The sequence below is a fragment of a genome, unplaced genomic scaffold, assembly GCF_019419815.1.
Source record: "Pyrus x bretschneideri cultivar Hongxiangsu unplaced genomic scaffold, Pyrus_bretschneideri_v1 Contig6, whole genome shotgun sequence".
Taxonomy (NCBI): Eukaryota; Viridiplantae; Streptophyta; class Magnoliopsida; order Rosales; family Rosaceae; genus Pyrus; species Pyrus x bretschneideri.
In genome coordinates this window covers 9,849,792-9,875,859 of record NW_025999798.1, presented here as the reverse complement: position 1 = coordinate 9,875,859, position 26,068 = coordinate 9,849,792, and the positions used below count along the sequence as shown (strand labels likewise).

The following is a 26,068-nucleotide window of genomic DNA, read 5'->3' as shown; positions in this document are numbered from 1 at the left end:
GTTAAAGACCTCGGGTTAGTTTTGGGCCGCAAGGCCCAATGAGATTTGAATGTCAAGCCCATTAACTCAAGTTGTATGACAACTTGAATAAACAAAGGGCTTGAAAGCCCAATAAACCCTATAGGCTTGCCATGTTAGAAGAATAGGGTTTTTTGGTCCATTAGGTCACTTATTTGAAGGGACTATATAAAGGACTTTATAGCCTAAAATTTAAGAATGGTAATTTTTGGGGAAAGGATGAGAACACAAGCTCTCCTTTCTCTCTAAAATTTAGGCCACCTTGGAGGGATCATCTAGCAATCAAACTCCTCCAAGGTCACTCATTTCTTCTTCATTATGCCTTGGTGATGAATCATTAGAGGTTCTCAATTTTGGGAACTTGGAGAAACCTTTTCATCCATCCAAATCCATGGATCTAAGATGCAAGGAATGAAGGCCCTCTCTTTGGGTGATTAGCCTTTGCTTATGCAAAGAGGAATCTACAAAGGTATTGATTTCTCAACTCACTTTGTTTTGAGTTGAGTCTTGGTTCACCTATCTACTAGGCTTTGAATTTCATGGGTAAATGTTTTGTTTTAAGTGCATACAAGCATGATTCCGCCTTTAATTGTTAATTGCATGCTATTGATGTTGCTTAAATGAACATGTTTTTCACAAATCTTCCTTCAAGTGGTATCAAGAGCCTAAGTCTAGTAGTTGGTGAATCCTTTTGGGTTTTGTAGTTCATAGTTTGTGATTTGAATGTTGTAATTGTTACAAGCTTTATTCTTGCTTCTTTGAATGTAAATTTTGTTAGAAAATTTGCCATCTCAAATGTTGTAGATGTAGTTCATATGAGCATGAATTTTGGAGCTAAAATTTGGTGCCATGTTTTTGGGGAAATTCGGCCAAATCCAAAGGGTGGATTTTTGGGTTCTTGTTTGACTTGTTAAAAGTGTTTTAAAGTGACTTTTGGAACCCCTATGTACCCTAGTATGGTTGTATGTTATTTCCCTTAAGTTTGAGTGGTTTTGGTATGTTTTTGGGTGAAGAATGTTCATGGAGTTCTTATGGGTTTTCATGGATGTTCTTCATTGTTCTTGATATGTTCTTGCCAAGAACAAAAGGTTTGGTGTTTTGATTCAAAGTTTTGATTTATTTCATAAAGTTTTTGTTTTGAAATATTTCTTATGTTTAAATATATTAGATATTTATTTTGAAAAATTAAAGAAATTTTAGTGGGTTGGTGTGTAATGATTTATTCCATTACACACACCCACTTACAAAAAACTTTGAAATTTTTATACACTTTGTTTCAAAGTGGCCACCATACTCAATTAGGGTCCTTGTGGGGCTTTTATGCAATTATATAAAGTTTTGATACTTTTGTGTATTTGCATTTTGACCCAAAAGTTTACGTTTTTACGTAAAGGTCCAAAATCACTAAAAGGACAAATTGTTTTGCTCCTTTAATGAAGTTTTATTTTTTGTGGAAATTTTTGGGTTCTAGTTGTAATTACATGAAGTAGTGGACTTTTGTGTTTTTACAAAGTGACCCCAAAAGTTTAAGTTTTTGCAAAATAGCCCAAAAGTTGAGGTTAATTGCACTATGGCCCAAACAAGTTGAGGTCATAGCATTTTGGCCCAAATTAGGTAGAGAACAAAAATTGTTTTGTCTCTTTAAATGAGAATTGGATTTTCATTTCATTTAGCTCCATCTAAATCAATTCTATGGATACAAAAACCAAATGAAAATGTTGCATTCAAGTTTAATTAGTTAAAGCGTTAATTAATTAAAGAAAGGGTGATTATGAACCTAAGCCTACGATAATTGAGCTATGTGAAAGGCCGTTTCAAATTTGTTTGAACCATGGGAATGTGTAGATTAAATTTTGGTTGTAATTTGATATGATCAATTGTTGTAAAAGAGCATAAGCTCTTCTTTACTTTAAAGTAATTTGATTTGATCAATTGTTGTAAAAGAGCATAAGCTCTTATTTACTTTGAAGTACTCCTTTCTTGTTTTATTTGATATACATGAAATTGGAGTAGTTGGGTCCAACGCCCAATAAGACAACACGCCTTAATGTGATTAAACGTGTAACTAAAATCAATCACCATCCCTAGACCGAGATTCAACACTAGGCTCGTGTTGAATCGAATCAAAGGTTCATAGTCATCCTAAGGCCCTAAGGCAACTATATAGTCCATCAATGAATGCAAATCTTATGTTAGTAGTACCATATAGTCTTGCTTTAAAAGCCGTTTTAAAAGCATAGTGAGAGTATTATATACTACTAAATCAATCATATGGACCAATAGTTGTAATAGGACCAAAATGTTTTAATTGGATTAAAATGTATGTTTATATGTGATGAGACCTAAAAACCCTTAACCAAATGATTATTAAGTTGATAAGCGAGAGATGCTTTGAATATCTCTTCGTAGGCCTTCCACCGTGGTGGGCTCCAATCGTTTGTGATTCATGCACCGGCTTCACCCTATAATGGGGAAGTACAAAGTATGTGCTTACATCCAGGAGGAGTCCATAAACATATGATGAGGTGAGTGTAGACAACGAGTATGACCAACATGATATAATTCTGAGGTTGTGCTTGAACCTCTACATAAACTAAGCATGGTGGGAATAACTTAACTAAGTGCAATGGTGCCAACATGATATAATTCTGAGGCATTCATTCTCTAGAGGCCAAACTAGATGGGTAATTACAAGAGTTGTAAATGACTAAAGTGTTATTCTCTCATCATTATTTTTGCTAACCAACATGATATAATTCTGAGGTGGGCTTGGTAATGGTGAGTCTCCCATACCCCGCTAAGAGTTCAACAAAACTCTCGAATTCCGATGAGGGATATGGAATTTGCTAAAAATAGTGGGTGGTGCTATTTTGATTTAAAGACCCGAATCAATTAGCTTAAAATCAATCAATTTATATTCGTTATGTATTTGTTTACCAATATATTTGCAAACGCTATCCAAAACTTGACAAAGAAAAACCGAACGCTTTAGTTTCCGAACTTGGTACCACAATCCCATAGATTGTCTTGAATGGATTGTAAAAGAACCTAAGTAGTCTCATCCTCACAATCTTCCTATTGATAATGTATCAATGGAACAACATGTTAGATAAGTCTACCATGAAGAGGACAATGCAAACTCTAGTGCTTGTTTCTTTGTTACACGAACAAGGAACTTGAGAAGTAAGCACAAGGGCATGGACACTTTATGTGCCATGATTTTTCACTTACAAATTGTTGTATGAAGAAATGAGAGTTGCCTTGAACAACTCTTAAAAGTTTGTTATTATGTTTAGAACATAATGGTTGGTTGACAAAAATAGTCCATCAACATGGACTTATGATGATTTTGAATCATTGACTGTTGAAGTGTCAAAACACTTAACGAGACGGAAACTAGGCAAGGACTTCACCTTTGTGTCCCTATCCTAATGGTTCACTAAGTTTATTGTAAACTATATAGTGAACAATAACCGCACGCTCTCCAAATCGTTTGATGTGTATAACACATTTAAAATAAGTTTCAAGAGAGATAGTGGGAGTTTAGGGACCATGACTATTGTAGTCAAAAGGGAAGTCAAATGAAGAAGGCAAAATAACTCCAAGGGAACAAACTTTCTTTATGAAAGGATGGACATTGAAAGGGGTATTTGCAAGAAATGTCTTGCAAGTGTCAAGAACACACCTTTCGAAGGTGTTGTAAAATGTTCTTGAATAATTCAAAACAGTTGGTTCTTCTACTTGAATACATGATTCTGTATTAGCAACTATGTTTTACAATTGTTGTAAAAGTGTGCTAATAAAAAGTAGAAGATTAATGAGAGAAGAGAAAGTACTTCACATTCGGAAAGTGAAGATCTCTGCGAAAGCGGATTGTACTTACTTCCTCATATGAACTACCAAAGAAATTGGAAAATACTAAAGATTGTCCTTACATTCCAATTTTAAGGAACTTAAATCCGTCACTATAGTAGAGATGGATAAATGTTTTGTTTGACAAAACATTGTTCTTTATTAATCAATAATTAGATTATTGTAATTTAATTGGTTGTCTCTATAGTAGAGATGATGTGGTAGTTTAACTGTTTAGAATACGATGATGCTTAAAACCCAAAAGGTTGCAAGGTAGTGACTAATCCCAACTGAGTTGTGATACCTCTAAAACATAAGTTACGAGTTGGTCATAGATGGATGCTTTGGATCGTTAGATCCGGATCCAATACCTTCTTGTTAAAATTGTATAGAGGCAAAATGTTCAAATCTTTATTCTTTTGGAAAGAAGAAAGAATCACAAAGTTGTTGAGGTTAATTCACTTAGATATTAGTGGCACTTGTCCACAACATAATACTACTCATGTTGTATGACATTCACCGAAGATCACTCTCGGTTGGACTATAGTTTATTTTGAATAAACACAAGTCCGAATACTTTGCAAAAGGTTTCAAAGAATTCAAGAAATGTAAGTAGATGAGTAAGACGTCTAAAGTATTTACCTCCTTAGATTTGATCCAAGGAAAAAGTAACACATTAGATTAATTTCCTTGAAAGATATCAAGGAAGGTAGCATCGTTAGATAATGAATTTCTCCATTAGGAGAAGAACGAACATGAATAAGATTTAGTTCGTTGGACATTATCAATTACCCATATATATATGATATATACTTCTAAGACAACCTAGTTCCTATACCACAAGTTCCAAGGTAGTCCAGAAGGATTTATAAACCGTCTCAGATGAATGGTTTGAACTTTATGACTATGTCATAGAGTTACACCTCTTAATTCGAAAGAAATAAGAATGAAAATCCTTATGACTACACTTAGTGGGAGCTATAAGCATTTTATGAGAAAAATGATCAAATCGTTTGATTTCTCATAAAGATGTAAATGAATCTTTTGTTTACTAGGTTTACAAAAGATTAGTGGGAGTTAATATATACATGATATATATTAATTTTGGAAATGAAAGGAATTCTTCATCGTTAAAGTTATAACTTTAAACATTCTATAATGATAGAATGTATATGGGAGATATAGTCTATGGGATGGAAATCTATAATGATATATTTCAAGATATAATTGGATTATATCAATCCCTAAAATAGACAAGAGATGCTAGGAAGTTTCTCATATGATGATAAACTTCAATTAGAATGACAATTCTAGTGAGACTAGGAAGTTGTTCTTCTCAAAGGGAATGTATCCTTTGACTCCCAAAGAAATAAATATAATCCTTTATTTATGTATTTCATATTGTATGAAAACATTGATATAAGTTGTACCTAGAACGGTACAAGATGATATCAGTGCAAGCCCAGGATCAGAACCATGGCAACTGTCAAGTGAATCCTTAGGTATTTAAGAAATACTAAGGATGGATTCCTCAAGAATGAGGAAGAATTAGAGTAACGTAATGGAAGCGTAAATGTATTAGATTATGAATCTAATCCATCATAGAATATCTCTTCATTATGAATGAAGTGATAATGAGATATCTCTTTATTATGACTAAAGAGATATTTGGGTGGAAACGTTAAAAGTAAATGACTTTAATGTGTTCCATCATGTATGCAAAATATATTGCCATATAGAAGCTTACAACATTGTTGTTTGGATGGGAAAGTTCATTTATGAACTCTCCATTCGATTCCAACCAGAAAGTGTATGACACTAATGGGGCGATAGCTCAAGCCAGGGAATCAAGGTCTCATCAAGGTCCGAACTCAAATGAGAGACTGAACCACATGATTGAGAATCATGTATAATGGTGACGTCGTTATTCTCAAGGTTGCTTCTATGGATAACATATAGATATCCATTGTCTAGGCCTACTACTCAGCCATTTATGAAATGACTACAGAAGAGGTATCATCACTGATGACTAAGCTGATTGGCTCTAGTGCAAGTGGGAGATTGTTGGAAATGTGCCCTAAAACCAATCATATGATGATACTTTATGGACATTTCACATGTTAAACTAATCTAGTTTAATGTAAAGGGCAAAGATTATTGTTTGAGCCGTCTCATATAAATGTTATATGCTTAAACGATAAGTCCAAGGAATATGTGATTGGAAGAATGCGATCTAAAAGAAGTTAGATTCATGAGACCATTCTTTCGTTGACACATCCTAAACGTTCCTGATCATAGGATTGTCAATTGGGCATTGACAGTCCGTTAAGATCAGTACGTGCTATGTCTTCTCTCAGGGAGAGTGACTAGTCTCGAGTCATTGGTGTGTGTGACATCAAGACAAGTATGTAGGTGCTCAATAGAGAGTTCACTGAACACGATCAACGAAGAGTTCTCATATTCATGTCACATGAGAACTCATGGTTGGGATAATGCAAATTAGTCTTTTGACCTGAGGCATCACAGTTGTCTTGTGGTTAGGTCCTTAATCTTTGATTATGTCAAAGTCACTCCATCAGGAGGGTGTCCATGGCATCGTTGGGGTTAAGCCACTTAGCCATGGAGGCAAGTGAATGCGCAACAAGGGATCTCTAACCTTCAAACTGTTTGAGGGAGAATACTCTATGATATGATTAAGAATCTTTGGCCAAAGTATGAATGAGATTTAGGAATGTGTTCCAAATCACATTCAAGGTAATCATATAAGCACAAGACTCACATTGGATAGTAGACATGAATAAACTATCAAACCAAACAATGTGGTCAAGAGTATTGTATTAGAGAAAGACCGTATTGCATTTGTAATCCTAAAACTGAATAGGTTCTCCACTTCTTCTGATTAGCTTGGGTAACCATGACATGCTGCTAGGCGTCAACCATGGTTTGTGGAAGCCCTAAAAGTGTATTATCACTAACGGGAGAATTGAAAGTAAGTTTCAATTCACAATCGATTAGAAAGAGTTTTAATCGCCCACTGCCTCGCTAAAAGGAACCTAATGGATCGTTCACCGAGTAAGGTAGAGTTTGAAGAAACAACGGAGATGAGTAAGAATAATTAAATGGTTTAATTATTTATTTAAGGCTATGATTAATTAATATGTTAATTAATCAAACGAATAAGTTCGTTAAAGACCTCGGGTTAGTTTTGGGCCGCAAGGCCCAATGAGATTTGAATGTCAAGCCCATTAACTCAAGTTGTATGACAACTTGAATAAACAAAGGGCTTGAAAGCCCAATAAACCCTATAGGCTTGCCATGTTAGAAGAATAGGGTTTTTTGGTCCATTAGGTCACTTATTTGAAGGGACTATATAAAGGACTTTATAGCCTAAAATTTAAGAATGGTAATTTTTGGGGAAAGGATGAGAACACAAGCTCTCCTTTCTCTCTAAAATTTAGGCCACCTTGGAGGGATCATCTAGCAATCAAACTCCTCCAAGGTCACTCATTTCTTCTTCATTATGCCTTGGTGATGAATCATTAGAGGTTCTCAATTTTGGGAACTTGGAGAAACCTTTTCATCCATCCAAATCCATGGATCTAAGATGCAAGGAATGAAGGCCCTCTCTTTGGGTGATTAGCCTTTGCTTATGCAAAGAGGAATCTACAAAGGTATTGATTTCTCAACTCACTTTGTTTTGAGTTGAGTCTTGGTTCACCTATCTACTAGGCTTTGAATTTCATGGGTAAATATTTTGTTTTAAGTGCATACAAGCATGATTCCGCCTTTAATTGTTAATTGCATGCTATTGATGTTGCTTAAATGAACATGTTTTTCACAAATCTTCCTTCAAATACAAGTATGTATGATTTAGCATACCGAACATATGTGCAATGGCAGAGCTAATATGAGGTCATTGGTTGCCTTTGACCCCAACAACTTAAAAAACTCCATGTATATTTGTTTGTGTATTATTTTTTATCCTTATAAACAGTTAAGGCAAACTAAATTACAATCTCCTTCTCCTACTTCTTCTATTTTCTTCTAACATCTTTGTCTTCCTTTTCTCTCTTCTTGTGTGAGATGAAATACCTTAGTTGACAAATCTTGACAGTCTTCAACATTACTCCATAGTATCCCTCCAACCATCCTCGACAAGCCCCTACAAGTAATAGTAGTTGTGGACATATGTTGGTATAAACTTTGGACATACGTTTACAGAAATTAGTAGGTGCCTACTAGGCGCTCAACGAAATAGTCGAATGAAACTTTTTGATCGATATCATGAACAATTATTTAAAATCTTGACTCTGCCTACTGCAGATGTGTGGGACACATATTATTATCTCTAAAATAAGATGGATTCTGCACGATCTTATGTACCGTTCAAGCTTTTGGGACCAAACATATCTGTGACTCAGAACCAAAATCTTCCCATAAGGGCATCAGAAACGTGATGTATAGCAGCTAAAAGCACAAAAGGGTAAAAGGTTCCCTCGTATAACTGCCAGCCTAATAGTTGCAAGTGGGCACTGCAGTGTAGGGCTGGTATAGGTACCTTACAGAGAACCCCTATTTATGGGGGGTCTCATGCTAACTATCCCTATATGCGTATCCACCTTACATTGCTTCATCTTGTTTGATCTTTATTTACGTACGGTGTGCTCTCACCACCATTAAAACATGTTATCAACTTATCATCAACTACCCTATAGCCATGCACACACAGAAGGACTAATCGTATCAGTTACCTCATCCTTTTGGAAACATTCTTCAGTGTTTGATGGTTCAAGTTGCACTACAAGAAAAATAAGGTGGGAAACTTTATCTACTCGGAACACTTTCATGTGGTGTACAACTTTACATATTATAATATAGTGGGTTGGAAACATGGTTTTTATGTCCTACTTTTACAGTATATTAATTAAAAATAAAAATAAATAAACACATTATAATTATAATAGAAGTTTCTAATACTAGAAACACATTATTGTCCACACATGTTATAACACATGTTTTGTTTATTTTGTTTATTAATACTAGAAAACTATGTGATGACAGTTACAAATAGTTAATAGCATAAAGAGAAATATAAGGTCGTGGGAGATGAAAAAAAAAAGAGTGCATTTTAAGTGATATTGTCCTTAAAAGTTAATTCTATTATTCAACTTCTAAACTTAGAAATGCCATGAAAGTAACTTAATCTTAGTTGATAAGGATGGTTCTCTTAATATGTAGTGCATAGTTTAAATTAAACCTAAAATATAAGCACATCACCCACCCATGTCATACAAGATGTGGGTTAGTAACATAGGCCGAGATGAATTAGGGCTGGTTTGGTATTGTTGTGCTTTGAAAAAAAACTGCTTCTGCTATGCTGTGAGAATAAACAGCTGTGAAATAAAGCAGCAAGAGTGTTTGGTAAACTTTTTTTGTAAAAGTGCTTTTGAAAAGAAAAAAAGCAGTATTATAGTGTTTGGTAAACTTTTATGTAAAATAGATGTGAAAAAAAACTAGTTTTTCAAAGCTAGGTTTTGCAGTTTCTTGTTTTTGGCTTTTTTTCATCCAAAACTGTGAAAAAAAGCTGAAGTTGAATGTTTACCAAACACAAAAACAGCTCCCAGCTTTTTTTTATACCAGCTTTTTTCAGAATCACCTCAGTACCAAACCAGGCCTTAATACCTGTTAATTTGCATGTTTTTCATAATAGCTAGTATTCATTGACGAGTTGCTTTCTATTTTCTTTTACAACAAGCGATTAACCAAACAAGAAAAATTTCAAGGGTTGTCACATGAATACATCTTTTACTAACTAATCCAATGATTTGGAGATAATTCAAACAAAAAAACATAAAAGTAATAGGACAGCACATCTAGTGGCATCTTTTGTGTTTAAGGAAGGTGGCCTTCATAGTTGGAATGAGTTTGAACCAGAGTGGTTGTACAACACTCTGGCATCTGATGTAAACGTTTCGATTCGAATTTAATCAAAGTTTCTACCATTTTGGAAAAAAAAAAAAAAAAAAAACAAAGCACTACCGGTACTAGTAAGCTTAAGCACCCCTCGGTTTAGGTCCATTACAAATAGCTTTCTCTACCATTTGCTATGGTCCTAATCAGTTAAGTCTTTCAACAAGAGTGCCGACCGTACCTATTAACAAGAGCTAGGGTTAGAGCTGTTTTAGGGTAATGTGCATGCATGAATCCTTAACCCTTATCATTTAAAAAAGCAACTGGAAATTGATTTGTATGCAAGTGTGTTATGTGTGGAGAATAACCCTCTAACTAGCCGATCACCCATCAATTAACCCAAATTCGTATCCCTTTACTGAGTTTTTGCAATTTGTTTGTTTAAGTTTTAAATTTGTCAAAAAACCCAATCCCCTTTACTTTGTTGTGTCAAATTAGTTAGAATCTATCCAAACTTGTGTTTTTAAGTGTTTTGAGTCAAGTTAAAATCAATTTTCGTCCAAATCAACATTTAGTGTCTAGTTTGAGTCTATTTGAATATTTTGTGATGTTTTAAGTCTTTTTAGTTTGTTTTGAGTTCTTTGTGTCTAATTAAGTGTTTTTAAGCCTAATTTTGTGTTTCTAATGATCAATCTGTTTGAATTAGAGTAACGCCGACAGTATCTTTTATCCTTTTGTTAGTCTAAAAGTATCACATGCAACAATGACAGTACATTCTATATGCATATACAAACCAGAGGAAGGCAGTGCCTCATCGTGGAGTTAGGGTATCCATTCATTGGGAATTTTCGATAGGATAGCTCATCGATTGTCTGCATGTATCATATATCTCTTGAATTTTCAAACTTTCACTTTGGTTGATGTATTCTTAACCATATTAACACTGATAATTAATTTACTTAACGCTTTCATAAGTTGAGGAATGAGCTAATTAAGCACAGAAATAGTTTAAAAAGCAATAAATCAATTGAAAAAAAAAAAAAAGTAATCAGTGAAGTGTTTGCTTATGGTGTCGACGAATTACTCTGAAAACAGTGTACATATAATGCTTCCAAATGGGAACCACGTGCGAGAAACAGAATTGTAGCGCAAAATCTTTCATATCCACATGAACTGGGGTCGTTGTGAAAAGGAAACCTAGTCCCCACTAAAAGGGACAGTGGAATTTGGAAGTTGGCCACATTACATTTTTGGTCTACGTAGATGTACGTTGTTAGGGGTTCCAATAGTTCTATAGTTCTTTTTTTGGTTGAACTCCCTCCCCATTTATAGTTAAGAATTCGAACTTATGCATCATTAGGTTTCAATAAGTCTCAATCCCTAACTGTCAATTGGTATGCACCAAAAATGGCATCTAAATTCTGAGTCACATTTTCTAGATAAAAACCTTTCGACCATTCTTGTTTTTTTGCAAGGGTAATATCAGGGAGACTAAATTTGTAGACAAAATTTTGAAAACTAAAGAACATGAAGGTTGATGATTGATTTATTACTTAAAAGTTGATAAACGTGTTCATCCGCTCCAGAAAGTTTTTCTCTCTTAAACTTGGGGCAATTTTCTTTTTCTTTTTAAAAGACATAGATGCTTACATTTCTTTTGTCGGTAAATCAGCTAGTATATATCACTTTACGCTCATGGAAGTAGGAGTATAGTTAGAACTAGAAGTTGGTAAAAATGGTTGACAAAGTGATCGTTTTCTTAAATAGTACCATGAGATGATAAAAATAAACTTATTGTATTACCTAATATCAAAATTTATCTAGGTAAAAAAGATGATCATTACCTAATGTAACGATTAGTAGTTACCAATCTGCACCATTTGTTTAGAGTAATTTTCTCTTGTTTAATGGTGAGCTAAGTTCATGTTATATGAAATTTTCCTTTTGAAAGTCGTTTGGGATTAGGAGTAGCCCTCCTTGTATGGTACAGTAGTGGATTAATTATTTTGCAAGTTTGATTTGATCTGATCAATAGATGACCAATAATACTGCTCCACGTGTAAAATTTAATGAGTGGACATTTGGTGAAACGCCAAAGGGGCATTTCGATTGGTTCTTAATTTGTTGGTACTCTTTAAGAAAGGGAGCTTTACTTAATTTATTGGTAGTTAAGGACTAGAAAGTCGTTTGTATCATTCATGCAAAGCCACGATATTATACAAGTTCCACTATCTTCTTTTGGTAGAGAGCAGATCGAGCTTCGAAAAGCCAATTGTGATAGTACACCTTCGATCGTAACAACTTTTAAAACTTTTTCATACATTACTTAGGTGGGTTGGTTTCATGCATAAGCACTCTTCGCAATTCAAATATTGCCATTTTTACATTTAGAAAGTTCACTCATGCATCTGCTTTTCAAATTAATTTGCGCAATCTTTTTAACTTTATATCAAGACTGTCCTTTTGTTATCCATGTGATGAGATCTAAAGCTCTAGAAATATATCATCGGTCTCATTTTCTTAGATTAGATGTCAAAGTGAATCGAAAATCAGATTGAAATGTGCATATTCAATAGTGAAGTTTTACATTACAAATTTTGGTTCGTGGTCCGTTATTTTGAAAAGAAAAAAAAATCGCCATCAATACTCAATGCTTGGTTGACATATACGCATTTTTAGCCGAATTCTAATGTTTATTAGCCCAAAGCATCATTCTAAGTTTAGAGGACATGTTTTGGTAGTTTGTTATTTTTTGTACTTTCTATTAGGATTCCTAGCAAGTTTAGGATTGTGATAGACTATAAATCTTTTTGTGGTGTTAGGGTTTCTTCTTTCATATTACTCAATAAACAACTTTAAAGTTTTCTCATATTCTCTTGTGAATTTTAATGTTATCGTTTAATTTCCTTCTCTTAATTTGTCACATTGTGCCATCCAGACAAGAGTTTGCCCTTTCTCTTCTGAATGAGTAACAAATGGTGGCGGATCAAGGATTGCAAGATTGGGGGTCCCAACATAAAAGTTATTAAAAAAAAATATTAGACTAATTTGATTCCATATCACTATTTTCTATTGAATTTGGTTCATTGAATAAATCAAGATTAATCTCAAAGGTAATAAAACTAACAAATTCTCATCAGCAACATAACGCAATTAGTGACTCTACAAAGTTAAAATTTGTTAATGTAACATATATATACATTATTAATTGGGAGTTGGGACTAGAGTCTAGGATTAAAAAATTTATATGAATTTGGAGAAAATAAAATTAGGCAGCTAAAGGTGGTAGAACGGCAAATGGTGGCGGGGAATAGGGTAACTTGGGTTTCAAGTTGGAAGGTTACGACGATTGGGGCTGAGAGTTCTTAAATATAATTTGGGGATACTGGAAAAGATCGAAGTTCTTAGGCTCTATAGAGAAATTAGAGATATTTTAGTTTTTAAAATTTTTATAATGACTTGGCTAAAAAACGTTGTCATTTGGGCTAGGTCTTTTAAAACAAAACTTAAAAACCTCTCATTCTTCTTTGTTATAAGCACTGCTGCCTGCACATCCATGAAGGCAACAAACCTCTCCACTACACTTGCCCAAATTGTTGGAGGGTCCCAAAGGCTGATCACAATTGTTTCTTCGGACTTTCGAAGGGTCCTTATGTGGATCCGCCAGTGGTAACAAATAACATTTATGCATCAAGGTTGAGATGAAATTCTATGTATTTGCCAGTGGATTTAATAAAGGGAACTTAAACGAAAAGTTTCGGTACTGTTCACTTTAACGAAAAACCACATTTTTACACTAAAAGTCAATTCTGTTACTATTCACTTTACCCTTAATTTTATCCTTATCGTTAAAACTCAAAGTTTTCAAGCCTTTTTCATTAGTTTTCCTTTTATTAAATCTTTGTTGGATAAGCATCAATATCCAAAACCCAAAACTCTATTTATAAGATTTTTTGTTCTTATAGATGAAATTTTTTTTATAACTAAATATTATATATTCAATAGTGCACTGTGTTAAGGATAGTATACCATTCCAACGTCCCATTTTCCTTAATTTCTCCTTTTCTTCTGAAAATATTCAATTTTAATCCTTGACACATCAATTCTCTTTCACTTTCATCATGTTTCACACCATCAACATATAATTTATAAGAGCAATATTCTAATATGAGTAAAATATTTATATGTAAAAGAAAGTCTCACTATTCATTGGTCCAAAGCCACCAGCCATGGCGTCACCAACAAAAGGAACCACCACTGGTTCGAAAAAGCTTCCCATCATCCTTCACACCCCCACCACCATATCCACCCTAGCTACATTGGACCCCAAATGTATGCCAAGGCAAATAAAGCATCCCAAAAGGAGAAGACCGCGCGAAAATTGACCACAATATATAGTCTTAATCTGCCTATGATAAAACCGTGTGTCCCCCCTCATCATAATAAACAATTCTAATGCAAATATATACAAGTTAAAGTATGCAGACTGATTTTTTACTAATAAAAAACGAATATAAAAAAGTGTCAGAGACCAATAGTCTACGTACATTCACAAACTAGGGATATAAACATCTTAATCCATTGCAAGATTTGACAATTGACTTGAAATATAGACTCGGAGACATCTTTTCCTCTCATACTCTTTAACTTTCCACGCATATACGGATAAGCATGAACTCGCAGCTGCAATTGCCACACAGAAAGGAGCACGTTATTCGCGCTAAAAAAAGAAAAAGAAAAAAAAGAGGGAATATGACATATATTCATAGTTTATTTACATTATAAATGCAGACGAAGTATGACCCTCTCACACATGATATCAGACCTGACAATTTCCGACACGACACAATACGAAATTAACAGGTGTTCGAGTCGATACGATAACGAATCTGGTCATTATCGAGTAACCCGATAAACACCTATTAAGATAACGGGTTGGTTCAGGTATACACGTGGGTAACACGATATACAATAAGCAAAATATTAATTTTATAATTTTATAATCCTAAAAAAATACTATAATAATTATATATATTAATTTAACAAATTTATACCCCCAAAAACTATAATAATTATATATATATTAAATTAAATATTAAAAATTGGTGACCATTGGATCGGCTTAAATATACATACCATTCAATTTCTTAAATGTTATACGTACAAAATAAATAAATTTAAATCTACTAAAAAAAAAAAAATATATATATATATATATCATTGAATTTGATGAGATACGAATTCTACGAAACTAATTTCAACAATCCAACCGTCAAAGTTGTTTGTATATGCTTCCAGATCGCATCAGCAAAAAATCGCAATAAAAAAAAAAAACATTCAGAGATCAAGTAAGGGGACAAAACGGTTCGACGGTTATCAAGTAACGGGACAAAACTGTTCGACGGTTATCAACGAAAAATCACGATTTAACCGTTATTTTAACTTTGATTTTGATGATTTTTTTATAGCTACACTCCTTGATCCTATATGAATACAATGAATGAACTCGATCTTTAATTTAAAATATTTACACTAATGGATACCACAAAATCTTATGTTATACTTAATAAAAGTATGAATAAACTCTTAAGTGTTAGTGAATCTATTGTTTTGATACGATAAGCATTCTACGAAACTAGTTTCAACGATCCAACCGCCAAAAAATTGCAAAAACAAACATTCAGAAATCAAGTAACGGAACAAAACTTTTCAATGGTTATCAACGGAAAATCACGATTTAACGGTTATTTTAACTCCAATTTTGATGGTTTTTTACAGCTACACTCCTTGACCCTATATGAATACAATGAATGAATTCGATCTTCAATTTAAAATACTTACACTAGTAGATACCATAAAATCTTATGTCATGATAATCGATGAAAATTGAGGATTTTGTAAAAGGAATAACATGCAAGCTTTGAGTTCCTTTGGTAAAGTTTAAACTTTTGAGAAAAGCTTCACAACCTTGAAAACAAAAACTTTTTCATTTTGCATATCCTTGCACATTTAATATTTTGTAATAGACTAATAGTGTATGGATGTTTGTTTATTAGACTCTTATTTTCGAATGTAGATGTAGTACTTAAATGACAAATGTGTTTTAATGTTTTGAAGTAATATTTTATGTGGCAATGTGTGGTATGTGCAAATTTAAGAAAAAAAAAAAAAAAAAATTCTTAACGGATCATAACGGGTCGGGTCACTTTACCCAATGTGTGGTATGTGCAAATTTAAGGAAAAAAAATATTTTTTTCTTAATAAGTCATAACAGGGGTAAAGTGATCCGACCTGTTAAGATAACAGGTGTGACACGACACGACCTGTTAAGATAACATATATTACACGAAAACGACACAAATACGATATACATGATCCGTTTGCCAGGCCTACGTGACACGACATAAATTTACTCACAAATTATGATAGAGCATATATGCCTTTGTATTTATAGTACTGATCAAACAAACAACAAACTCACACACACACACACACACACACACACACACACACATATATTCTCCACCTCATTAATTAGAGAAACTTGAAGATCATCAAGTTGTCATAATTCTTATTGTTTACAAAACATAATGCCAAATCTCTTACTTGGGTATGTGAGTTGCTAAGTTCCACAAATAACAATTTGAACCACTTCATACCCTTGGACAAAGCTTGGTGCAAGCCCCATTGTCTATTTCCCTTGTCCTTACAACTATTCCCACAACTATTCCCATGATAACAAGTGAGGGAGCTATCGTTTGGAGGTTGACGGGGACACCCACCCACCCACCTCACCTATAATCTTTAGACTTGCAGTATATTCCTGAGAATCATACGATATTCTCATAAAATATAAAATAGAGGCTGGTTGGTCCACCATTGTTCTTGTTAATAAAAACTATATGGTCCAAGTTCATCCATCGTAATTTGGGGGTACTTGGGGACATGACAAGTTTATTTTCCAATGGGTTTTTGACAATAAAAAAAGCAATTAACACCATTGTTTTCAATATAAAAGTTGATTGAATGTAACAAGTACCAAACTCTTTTTGGTTGGTTTCAGTCACTTAAAACTACAATTTGTTGGTGTTTTTCTTCATTAGTAAATAGTAGTTTTTAATTTCGACTCTCATGAATAATGAGTTCGACGTCAAATTATTATGACTGACTCGTGTTTTTTAGCCCAAATCTTTCACTTCTTGACGTAAATATATCTTTGTATTCGAAAGAATTTTGTTTTCTTTGCCGGCAAGAATATATGAGGTTATTTTCACATGATCTATGTAATCATCTTGTTGAGATCTCCAACAATCTTGGCCTTTCACAACCAAGAAGTCATCATTTTATTTACCAACAAAAGAAAGAAGAAAGAATGCCCACCTGACAACAATCTTTTTCATGCCTTCGTAATCATTCAAAAATTCAGCCACTTATTCAAGAATTTTGCTTTTCCGCCATACGCTCTTTCCGTGATCCATAAACTTTCTGCCATGCAATATTCAAAAGGTCGAAGAAAATGGAGACTTTCAAAAGCTTTCGTTTTTTGACTCACCTACTAAATTGCTCCATTTGCTGGATCACAGACTAAATTACTTGTCTGGGGAACAAAGGGAACTTTCAGAGATTTTTTTTATGATTTTTTGGGAGGGAAAATCATGGTGGGGGAGGGGTCCAATGGTCAATTTCATGCATAACTTGGGAAGCAATGGGGGACAATGCAGGGGATTAATTTTTTATGTTTCTATATTACCCACATTTATAATTTCTCATCAACCCATGCTTCTTTGTCATTTTCAATAACAGTAGTGCTGCTTTCTACCCACTTATATTTATTTTTCACACACTTCTCTTAATGTTTAGTCGTCGGCTTGAATGAATTGGATATCAATGATAAAAAATTAACAACGGTGTGTGAAAGATAAAAATGAATGTGTGAATATCACTATCCCTTCAATAAATAGGATGCAACGATTTTCATCTAAAATTGAAGTTAACATTTTTAAAACGAGGTAAAAATTTTTCCACTTGGAACACTTTTCATCATTTGAAGATATTTGAACAAATATAGGTAAAAGATCGTTCTCGTGTACTACTTTTGAGTGGCAACATGTTTTTCATTTTCGAAAGCTTACAAACATATTTATTCTTTCTCTAAGAAAAAAAATCAAGAAGGCTCCTTGGGACTAATAAAGCTCTTATATGTCGGTAGGGAGCATGGGGAAATTGCAATTCGGACACTTGCTATTATAGTCGGAAAGGGATTCTCTCTGGATCTTTTCCTCTTAATCCATCAAATTCGGGGATTCAGGACTTTGAAATTTGATCAAACAGCTAAAATGATTATAACTTTTAAAGTGGGTCCCTGTTTGTAGATGTTGGATTAAATTTTAACGGCTCGGATTCTCGAACTTGGTGGATTAGAAGAAAGGATCCCTTTCCATTATAGTCCCGCCATTACAAATTCTTCTTTTCCTACATTGAGATTTTTTGGGCATCTCACGTTGCAAGTTTGTCTCTCATTTTTGATATGTTGTTTTCTTTTATTTCCTAACCATTTGGATCCTTTGTTTTACATTTTAAGTTTTATTTTAGAGGAATTAGGTTCATACTTTGACGAGTGGAAAGACCGTCCGGCGTGCGCCTATATTTGTGAGTTATTGCATACGCGCACACACACATAGACAACCCTATGCATGATGAATTTATAACCAATCAAGTAATAGATTGTGAAAGTTTCTCTTGGGGCCGTACACTAACACACATTGACAACCCTCTGTATTTGGTCCCACCCATCCAAATGAGTACTTAAGTCTTAATGGGTACACAATAGGTTTAATGTGTTGGTGAGTGTATCAAAATTATAATGGTGGGTGAGATCAAATTAAATGTATCCCTTAAGAATCTAATGGGTTAATTTGACGGGTCTAGTGGACTTGGATCAAAAGGACATGTGCAATTAAATGACTAATTCATATTAAAAGAATGGACTTAAGCGTTGTTCTAAGCGAAATGATTTTCAATTTCATTTTCTCCGTCTGCACTCCTTTATTTGTTCTATTCACAGTTGGATCATAAACCAAAGCCAGTCAAACTTGGGCCAATGATTTGTTTTATAAAATGACCCAAGTTGAGGTTTGGGCTCAGTTTGTTATCTATACAAGCTGAGAACCTACATTCATTCCTTCTTTCTTCCCCTTTCATAATCAAGACACATGAAATTTGAAATGCTGTGGCTTCAGCGTCGCCGATTTGATCCAAGAAATTTGAATTTCGTAAACTGTTCTGAAAAAATCATCCCACAGAGAGAGAGAGAGAGAGAGAGAGAGAGAGAGACAGAGAGCAGAAAAGAATGCTGCATCAGCAGCATACAATATATTTCAAATTATATAATTCACACAAACTCAATACAAAGGCCACAAGAAATTAAATCAATACATATCACTGGTTACGTGACATTTTCTGGCTGAGCTGCTTGAGACATAATGCAGCAGGCAAGAGGCTGCACGGCCTGCTATGGGCAAGGTGACCAATGTAAAACTGGACAACACCCCTGCCAAGTGCATACTGAGCGCTCCCCGTCGAAAAGCATAACTTATTTCTATATCATGGTAAAATAGATACAAGTGAGGTACATACATACACTTCATTTTCCAGGAAAAACCATCCGTAGCGGCTCTCTTTGTCGACCTAGAATTTTGGTTGGGGATGGTATTTTCGTTCCTACACCAGCCTGCCACATCATCTCTGCATCCAGCCGGTTCCAGTAAGATAAGATCATACTAATCAAGACCAAAATTTCGTGCATAAATGCCATCCCCAAAATAAAACTTCTTGAAAATACAAAATAAAACTTGCCTCGCTTCCTCTTGAGCTCTTCATCAAGCTCCTGTTTCCACTTTCTTTGCATATCAGAAAAGCTTGCACTGAAATTAAACCCATCTCCATTGAGTTACAGCAGAAGAGTGGACATTAGCCAACAGAATGGCATCAAACATCAAAGACAAACCTTAGACTAAATGATTCTTTCTGATCATGAGGGAGCTCTTTCCATTCACCAAGCTGAGGTGGCTGAATTTCCTGCAAAACTCGGTCATATACACCACTGGCATTTGATACATCTCTTGTATGTTTCCCAGGGCCTGCAGCATCAAATGCAGTAGAGAATCTTCTACTAGATGCATGACTCGGTGACTTGCCTTTAGGAGGTAAGTTCAGATGCTTTGAAACATGTTCACAGTCTGCATTTCCAAAACCAGCTGCATTGAATGAGCTACGGAACTCTTCATATAGAGGTGTTTGCATCTTCTTCAGATCTAAGGCCTGATTAGGTTCAAGGTGCAAGTTTAAAACATTAGAATCCTGCCACACATTCTGACAAAACATAGCATCGTTGAATGATTTGACCACTACATCGCACAGGAAAGAACTTGGCAGACACATAGTACCTTTTCATCTAGGAAGGCTCTTATTTTTGACTCTGTAACTTCCTCATCATCCTCAACTGCTGATGGCCCGGAAGGAAATGTGAACTCTGTCTCCACCTTTTGAGATGCTCCAATGCTGCCCGAAGCCTCATGTATTGTTTGACAAGGGGAGAAGTTAATTCCATTTCTCTCCGGTTCCAGACTTTCATCAAACTTGCATGACCAGTCGTCAGTTGGTTCACACATGGGATTGAAACTCTATTTCAAACAAGCAAATCACTCATCATAATTAAAGTTTATTACTCTGAATGATCTAGAAGGACAAGAAAAAAGTTCATTACCTTGTTTAATTCGTCAGGTCCAACCACAGATCTCAATTTTGCAAATGAACCAAGGACAATGTCATTCGTATCATCAATCTGACACATGTCGTCATCATAGTTATTAGTAGCTCCCCAGCGGGAGCTCCCTCCTGAAAAATTCCCTGGATATACAGTTGAGCACCTTACAGTGCCCATATCACAAATATTCTTCAAGCCGGCACAGGTAGACCTTCTGATCGAAGGGTTCACACTGTAGTGGTGATAAAGTTAGAAAGGCAACCAGAAATAATTCCAAAACGATTAAATGAAAAGACTTACAAGTTCTTAAGATCTGTCCCAGGTGCTGCCTTCTCGTTTCCAGCTTCCTGATAAAACTAGTTATTAACTAATTGTATGGTTGTTATTAAGTAATAGTTGAGCCAGTAAATCTAAATCAATTATACCAACCATGAATGAAGAACGAACTACTGGACGAGGTTCCTGGTAATCCCCAGTGACAAATGGATGCTGCACATGACCAACAGATAGTATCTCATTAGTGAAAAAGAAGAAGGAAAAAAAAAAAAACAGGCATTCACATGCGACTGTACTTTTTGAAGAACAAGATTTCTTAATTTTACTGTCCAATTCTTGAGAAAACTAACTATGAAGTAAAATCTCTATTATTGAAAGCTATGACACGTCCGCATGTATGTAATGCAGCTAATGCCCCATGCCTAATTACACTCTGAAATAATATGCAACGTTATATAACATTAAAATTTACCTGCACCAACTCTGACGCAGAAGACCTTAGATAAGGTTCCCTGCCACCAAATTATGGAGTGTAAGAGTAAAGGAAAATATAAATAGATGACATTTGTAAAAATTTAATATCTGCTGTTCTATCTACAGACTTAAGTATGTTTAGCCCATAAATATGAAAAAAAATTAGGGAAAAGTAGAATTCATAGTTGTACTTCTCTAGGCATTTTAACAGAAAATCCTTTGCCTCAGCAGAGAGATGCTCAGGGATGGGTGGATGAGATTTTGTTGTTCCAATATGGAAAAGAGCAGCAACCTGAAAAGGGAAACTCGTAATCTCAGTCTGCTACCTCTTGGGTGAAACCACACTAAATTAGAAAAATTCTAGTCACGTTAGACACAATAATCAAACTATTTGTTGGCAAAAGCAGCTTGAAGTGTTACCTCTTGATACTGTTGGCTCCATGGAGGCTTTCCTGTAGCCATCTCAATCACAGTACATCCAACACTCCATATGTCAGCAGAGCTAAAAAAAACATATTCAAACCAATGAGGTCCAAGCATCAGAAATAGGGAGTAGCTAAATCCAACTGTTGTCCCTCACTAACAAAAAGGGGACAACTCATGCAATACATGAGAACATGCTTCTAATTGGAGATTAGGATGAAATGTTCCCAACAGGTTGTATTATTTTTTGTGTAAACGGACTGAATACAAAAAATCAACGCTAGTGAACCTCATCTAGTTAATATAACTGCTCAACTAGGAGAACTTCTAAGAGAGTATTCTTAAGGAGCATGTCCTGGAAGGAACACACAAGACTGCTAAAAAAAGTCTCAGAAAGACGTGAATTGTGATCCACCCTTGCCCCTTGACTGGTACTGGAAAAACCTTTGGCTAAAATTATAGGGTAATGCAGAGAGCATTAAAAGGTTGACAAACGATTACACAACCATTATAATAGCAATGAAATTATCAAAAATAGTCAACTCTCTAAAAGTGAGTAGTAGTTCTTACAAGCTATGGCCAGTCTGGAGAATAACTTCAGGAGCCATCCAATATGGAGTACCCTTCATTGACTTGGCACCATTTATAGTAGCCTGTATCAACAAATGAACTCACTATTGATGTGCATGAAAAAGATAATAAAGTCAGTTATCCATAGTACATAATAAAACTGTCATTACCAGTTCAACAACTTTCTTTGATGCACCAAAGTCAGCAAGTTTAATACACCCCTTATTATCCACGAGGATGTTTGCACCCTGTATGAAGCATGCCCGTTATTAAATGAGAGAGAGAGAGAGAGAGAGAGAGAGAGAGAGAGAGAGAGAGGTCAATTCATACTCTTAAGTGAACATTAAACAATTGAAATGGGGAGGTACCTTGATGTCCCTATGCATAATTTCATTCTTGTGAAGGTATTCAAGACCCAGTAACAGCTGCTTTGTGTACATTCTTATAACCTGCACATTCAACATTTTCAAGATGTAAAATTTATGTCCCCAAACACCCAAGGTCAATCACTTAGAAGTAACAAATACTTACAGACTCAGGAAAGGATCCAAATTTCCCCAAGAGGGACGATATGGATCCACCAGGCACAAACTCCAATAGAATATTCAAAGAATCCTCCTCTCTAGCGGTCCCTAAGTACCTCTAAAGAACAACATTGAAACAGTAAGAAAGTAAGTGATCACCTTCACCATCACTTCCATGAAATAACAAAGACAATCGTACTCACAACAATGTTTGGATGTGAAAGATTCTTAAGAAGCTTGACTTCCTCCTCCAACTCTCGAATGTGAGCCTGATTTAATTAAATTAGAAAAGGAAACTGCAGTCACTTAGTCTCAAACTGAAAATTAGTGTTCACAACTTAGTCTCAAACTGAAAAATAGTGTTCACCAGTGAAAACGCATCTCTAAAATACTTTTAACATTAGAATGAAGGTATTAATATGCAGTCAAACCAAGAATAAAAATTTATCGCTGAAATGCTTAGTTAATTCAATGAATCGCAACTTTTTGTGCTCAGGAATGCAAACTAAGCAATCCCCAAGAAAAATTAAAACTTTGATTAAAAAAAATAATGAAATGTATGCAAAATCAGAATCATGCCTGTGTCTTCTCCTTCGAAGCACTATTTGCCGCAATCAACACCTGTAACAAACACAAAAATGTCAAACTGCCAAATCCATTACTAAGAAACCAAATTCAATCTCGAAATTAAGAAGCAGGCAAACCTGTTTCACAGCGAAAAGCTCTCCGGAATCGAGGTTCATTCCCATGTAGACCCGGCCAAAGGCACCGGAACCAATCAACTCGCCTTTGCGCCACCGAATCGGCGGTGCGTCATCTCTCGAAGCAACCGGAGGAAGGGCACGAACAGGAGACTTGGATAACAGTCCGATTCGCGAATTACGGAGGCTGGAGCGGACCTTCCCCACCAGGCCCCCAAACCCTCCTCCTCCACCTCCTCCGTCGTCCCGGCGCGGGGGCAGAAGCGGTAGGGACTCGCGGATCAAGCCGACGAGGCCTTGCATCGGTGTTGAGGTTTTCTTTTTAGGTCGGTCGTTGGGGCTCATCGCCATCGGCGGTGGAGCTGTACGGACAAGGCTAGGGTTTTGTGAGGTTCATTCGTTTCTTGAAATCTGGTGGTGGGGCCGCGGAGGGGTTGCTCTGCGAGCGAGGGGGAAGGAGAGAGGAGAGTTAAAAATTTTGAATGGAGGGAAAAGGTGTTAAGGGGATCTGTTTCTGTACAATTCAAAAAATGTAAAAATAGATAACCTAACGGTCACCTTGGAACTGAACTTTGGCGGCGCTTCCGGTCTTGAACTATATAATATGTGAGTATTTTTTTATTATTATTATTATTGATAACTCTGTTGAAACTTTCGTTTAGGATAAAAGATTTTGCAGGAAATATATAGGACGTGTTGTAGGCTTATTTGATTGAACGATCTAGAGTTTAGAGAGAGAGAGGGGACCGGCCATAATTAGGGAGAATAAGAGAGAGATGTGTAATTGTGAGGTGTGTTTGATTCACCCATTTGTGCCTTTATTTATAGTAGTAGGATAGGTAAAAACATTTCTCTTTATGATTACAACATTTAATAGGTAATAAATTCCTAATAAGAATATAAGATACATTCGCATATCTATTAGGATTTACACAATCACATTCCTATTCTAAATATGACTGCAACACTCTCCCTTGAGTATGTAAATACTCAACAAACCATCGCATCAGATCTTCAGCAGATAAAGTAGAATAGTTGATGAAGTCATCGGCACAACGAGTGATTGCGAGTCTCAAATTTAAGTGAAGTATGCATTTATAGTAAAACTCACAAAACCTCGGTATAGTAAAACCTAAGGTAAGGGGAAAACCCATAGACTAAGGAGAAAAATGAGAAGTATGTATAATGTCTAAAACAAACGTCAAACAGGACGAAAGTAGTGAACTCAACGGACTATGATTATCCCAGGATGGGTGCCTTGTTAAAACCTCGTTAGGTAGCAAAAACCTAGTGGGAAAAATGCTCCTAATCGTAGGAAAAATAGTACATTAAGATCATGTGAGTATGCTTCTAGATACTCCCCCTAAGTTAGATATAACTTCTAAATAAGAGAACTATAAGCAATTCAATTCAGACTCGATTCCTTGGACGAGCTTCTGAAAAGTAGACTTGGGCAATGACTTGGTGCAGTGATCGGCCAGGTTGTCTTGGGAACAGATTTGCTTGACTGCAATGTTTTGATGTTGCTGCTGCTGGTGTGAGTAAAAGAACTTTGGTAATATGTGCTTGGTGTTGTCTCCCTTGATGTATCCCTTCTTTAACTGCTCGATACATGCTGCATTGTCTTCAAAAATTGTTGTAGGAAGGTCAACGACTGATTTAAGACCATTAGTGCTTTGAATATGTGCCATAACTTCTCTCAGCCAAAAGCACTCGCTCGATGCTTCATGCAGGGCGAGAATCTCAGCATGGTTCGACGAAGTCGCAACTAGTGTTTGCTTGGTAGATCTCCAAGATATAACAGTGTCTTCAACGATAAAGACATAGCTCGTTTGAGAACATGCCTTATATGGGTTAGACAGATATCTAGCATCTACGTAACCAATAAGGCAAGAATCAATCCGAGGACCATAGGGGGCTGCAACACTAGGAGATTCGCCGATATAGAACAAGCCTAAATTCATTGAGGTAGTAGAAAATGTCTTTAACACCATTCTAGTGCCTGCGTATGGGTGCATTGCTATATCTTGCCAAAAAATTAACAGCGAAAGAGATGTCGGGTCTAGTGTACTGAGCCAAGTATAATAAAGCCCCAATTGCAATTAGGTAAGGAACTTCGGGTTCCAAAATCTCTTCCTCATCCTCTTTTGGACGAAAGGGATCTCGTTTAGAATCTAGAGTCCGAACGACCATGGATGTACTCGAAGGCTTGCGCTTTATCCTCATTAAAATGATGAACACCTTTTGGGTGTAGTTCGATTGATGTACTAGGATTCCATCCGAATAATGCTCGATCTCCAGGCCAAGACAGTATCGAGTTTTCTCAAGATCCTTCATCTCAAATTCCGATTTCAAGCGTACATCAATTTCCTCAAGCTCTGCGAGAGTCCCAATGAGGTTCATATCATTAACATAAATTGCAACGATTGCAAATCCGAAATGTGACTTCTTTATGAACACGCATGGTCATAATTCGTTGTTCATATAACCCTGACTTGTCAAATATTCACTCAGACGGTTATACCACATCTGCCCGGATTGTTTTCAATCCGTAG

The 26,068-nt window shown here is 35.5% G+C and overlaps 1 protein-coding gene across 1 annotated transcript; it reads right to left on the bottom strand.

Annotated features, from left to right (window-relative positions):
* Positions 1-19,117: 19,117 nt before the first annotated feature.
* Positions 19,118-24,094, bottom strand: LOC103954127 (mitogen-activated protein kinase kinase kinase NPK1). Its single transcript, XM_009365929.3, has 17 exons — positions 23,517-24,094; positions 23,392-23,433; positions 23,016-23,081; positions 22,820-22,930; positions 22,657-22,737; positions 22,459-22,536; positions 22,289-22,371; positions 21,716-21,797; positions 21,487-21,587; positions 21,294-21,333; positions 20,975-21,034; positions 20,846-20,892; positions 20,546-20,777; positions 20,226-20,462; positions 19,787-20,100; positions 19,636-19,703; positions 19,118-19,524 (listed from the first exon to the last, which is right to left on the bottom strand). The coding sequence occupies exons 1-17, from the start codon at positions 23,862-23,864 to the stop codon at positions 19,424-19,426; spliced, it is 2,091 nt and encodes a 696-aa protein (XP_009364204.2). The 5' UTR covers positions 23,865-24,094; the 3' UTR covers positions 19,118-19,423.
* Positions 24,095-26,068: the final 1,974 nt, after the last annotated feature.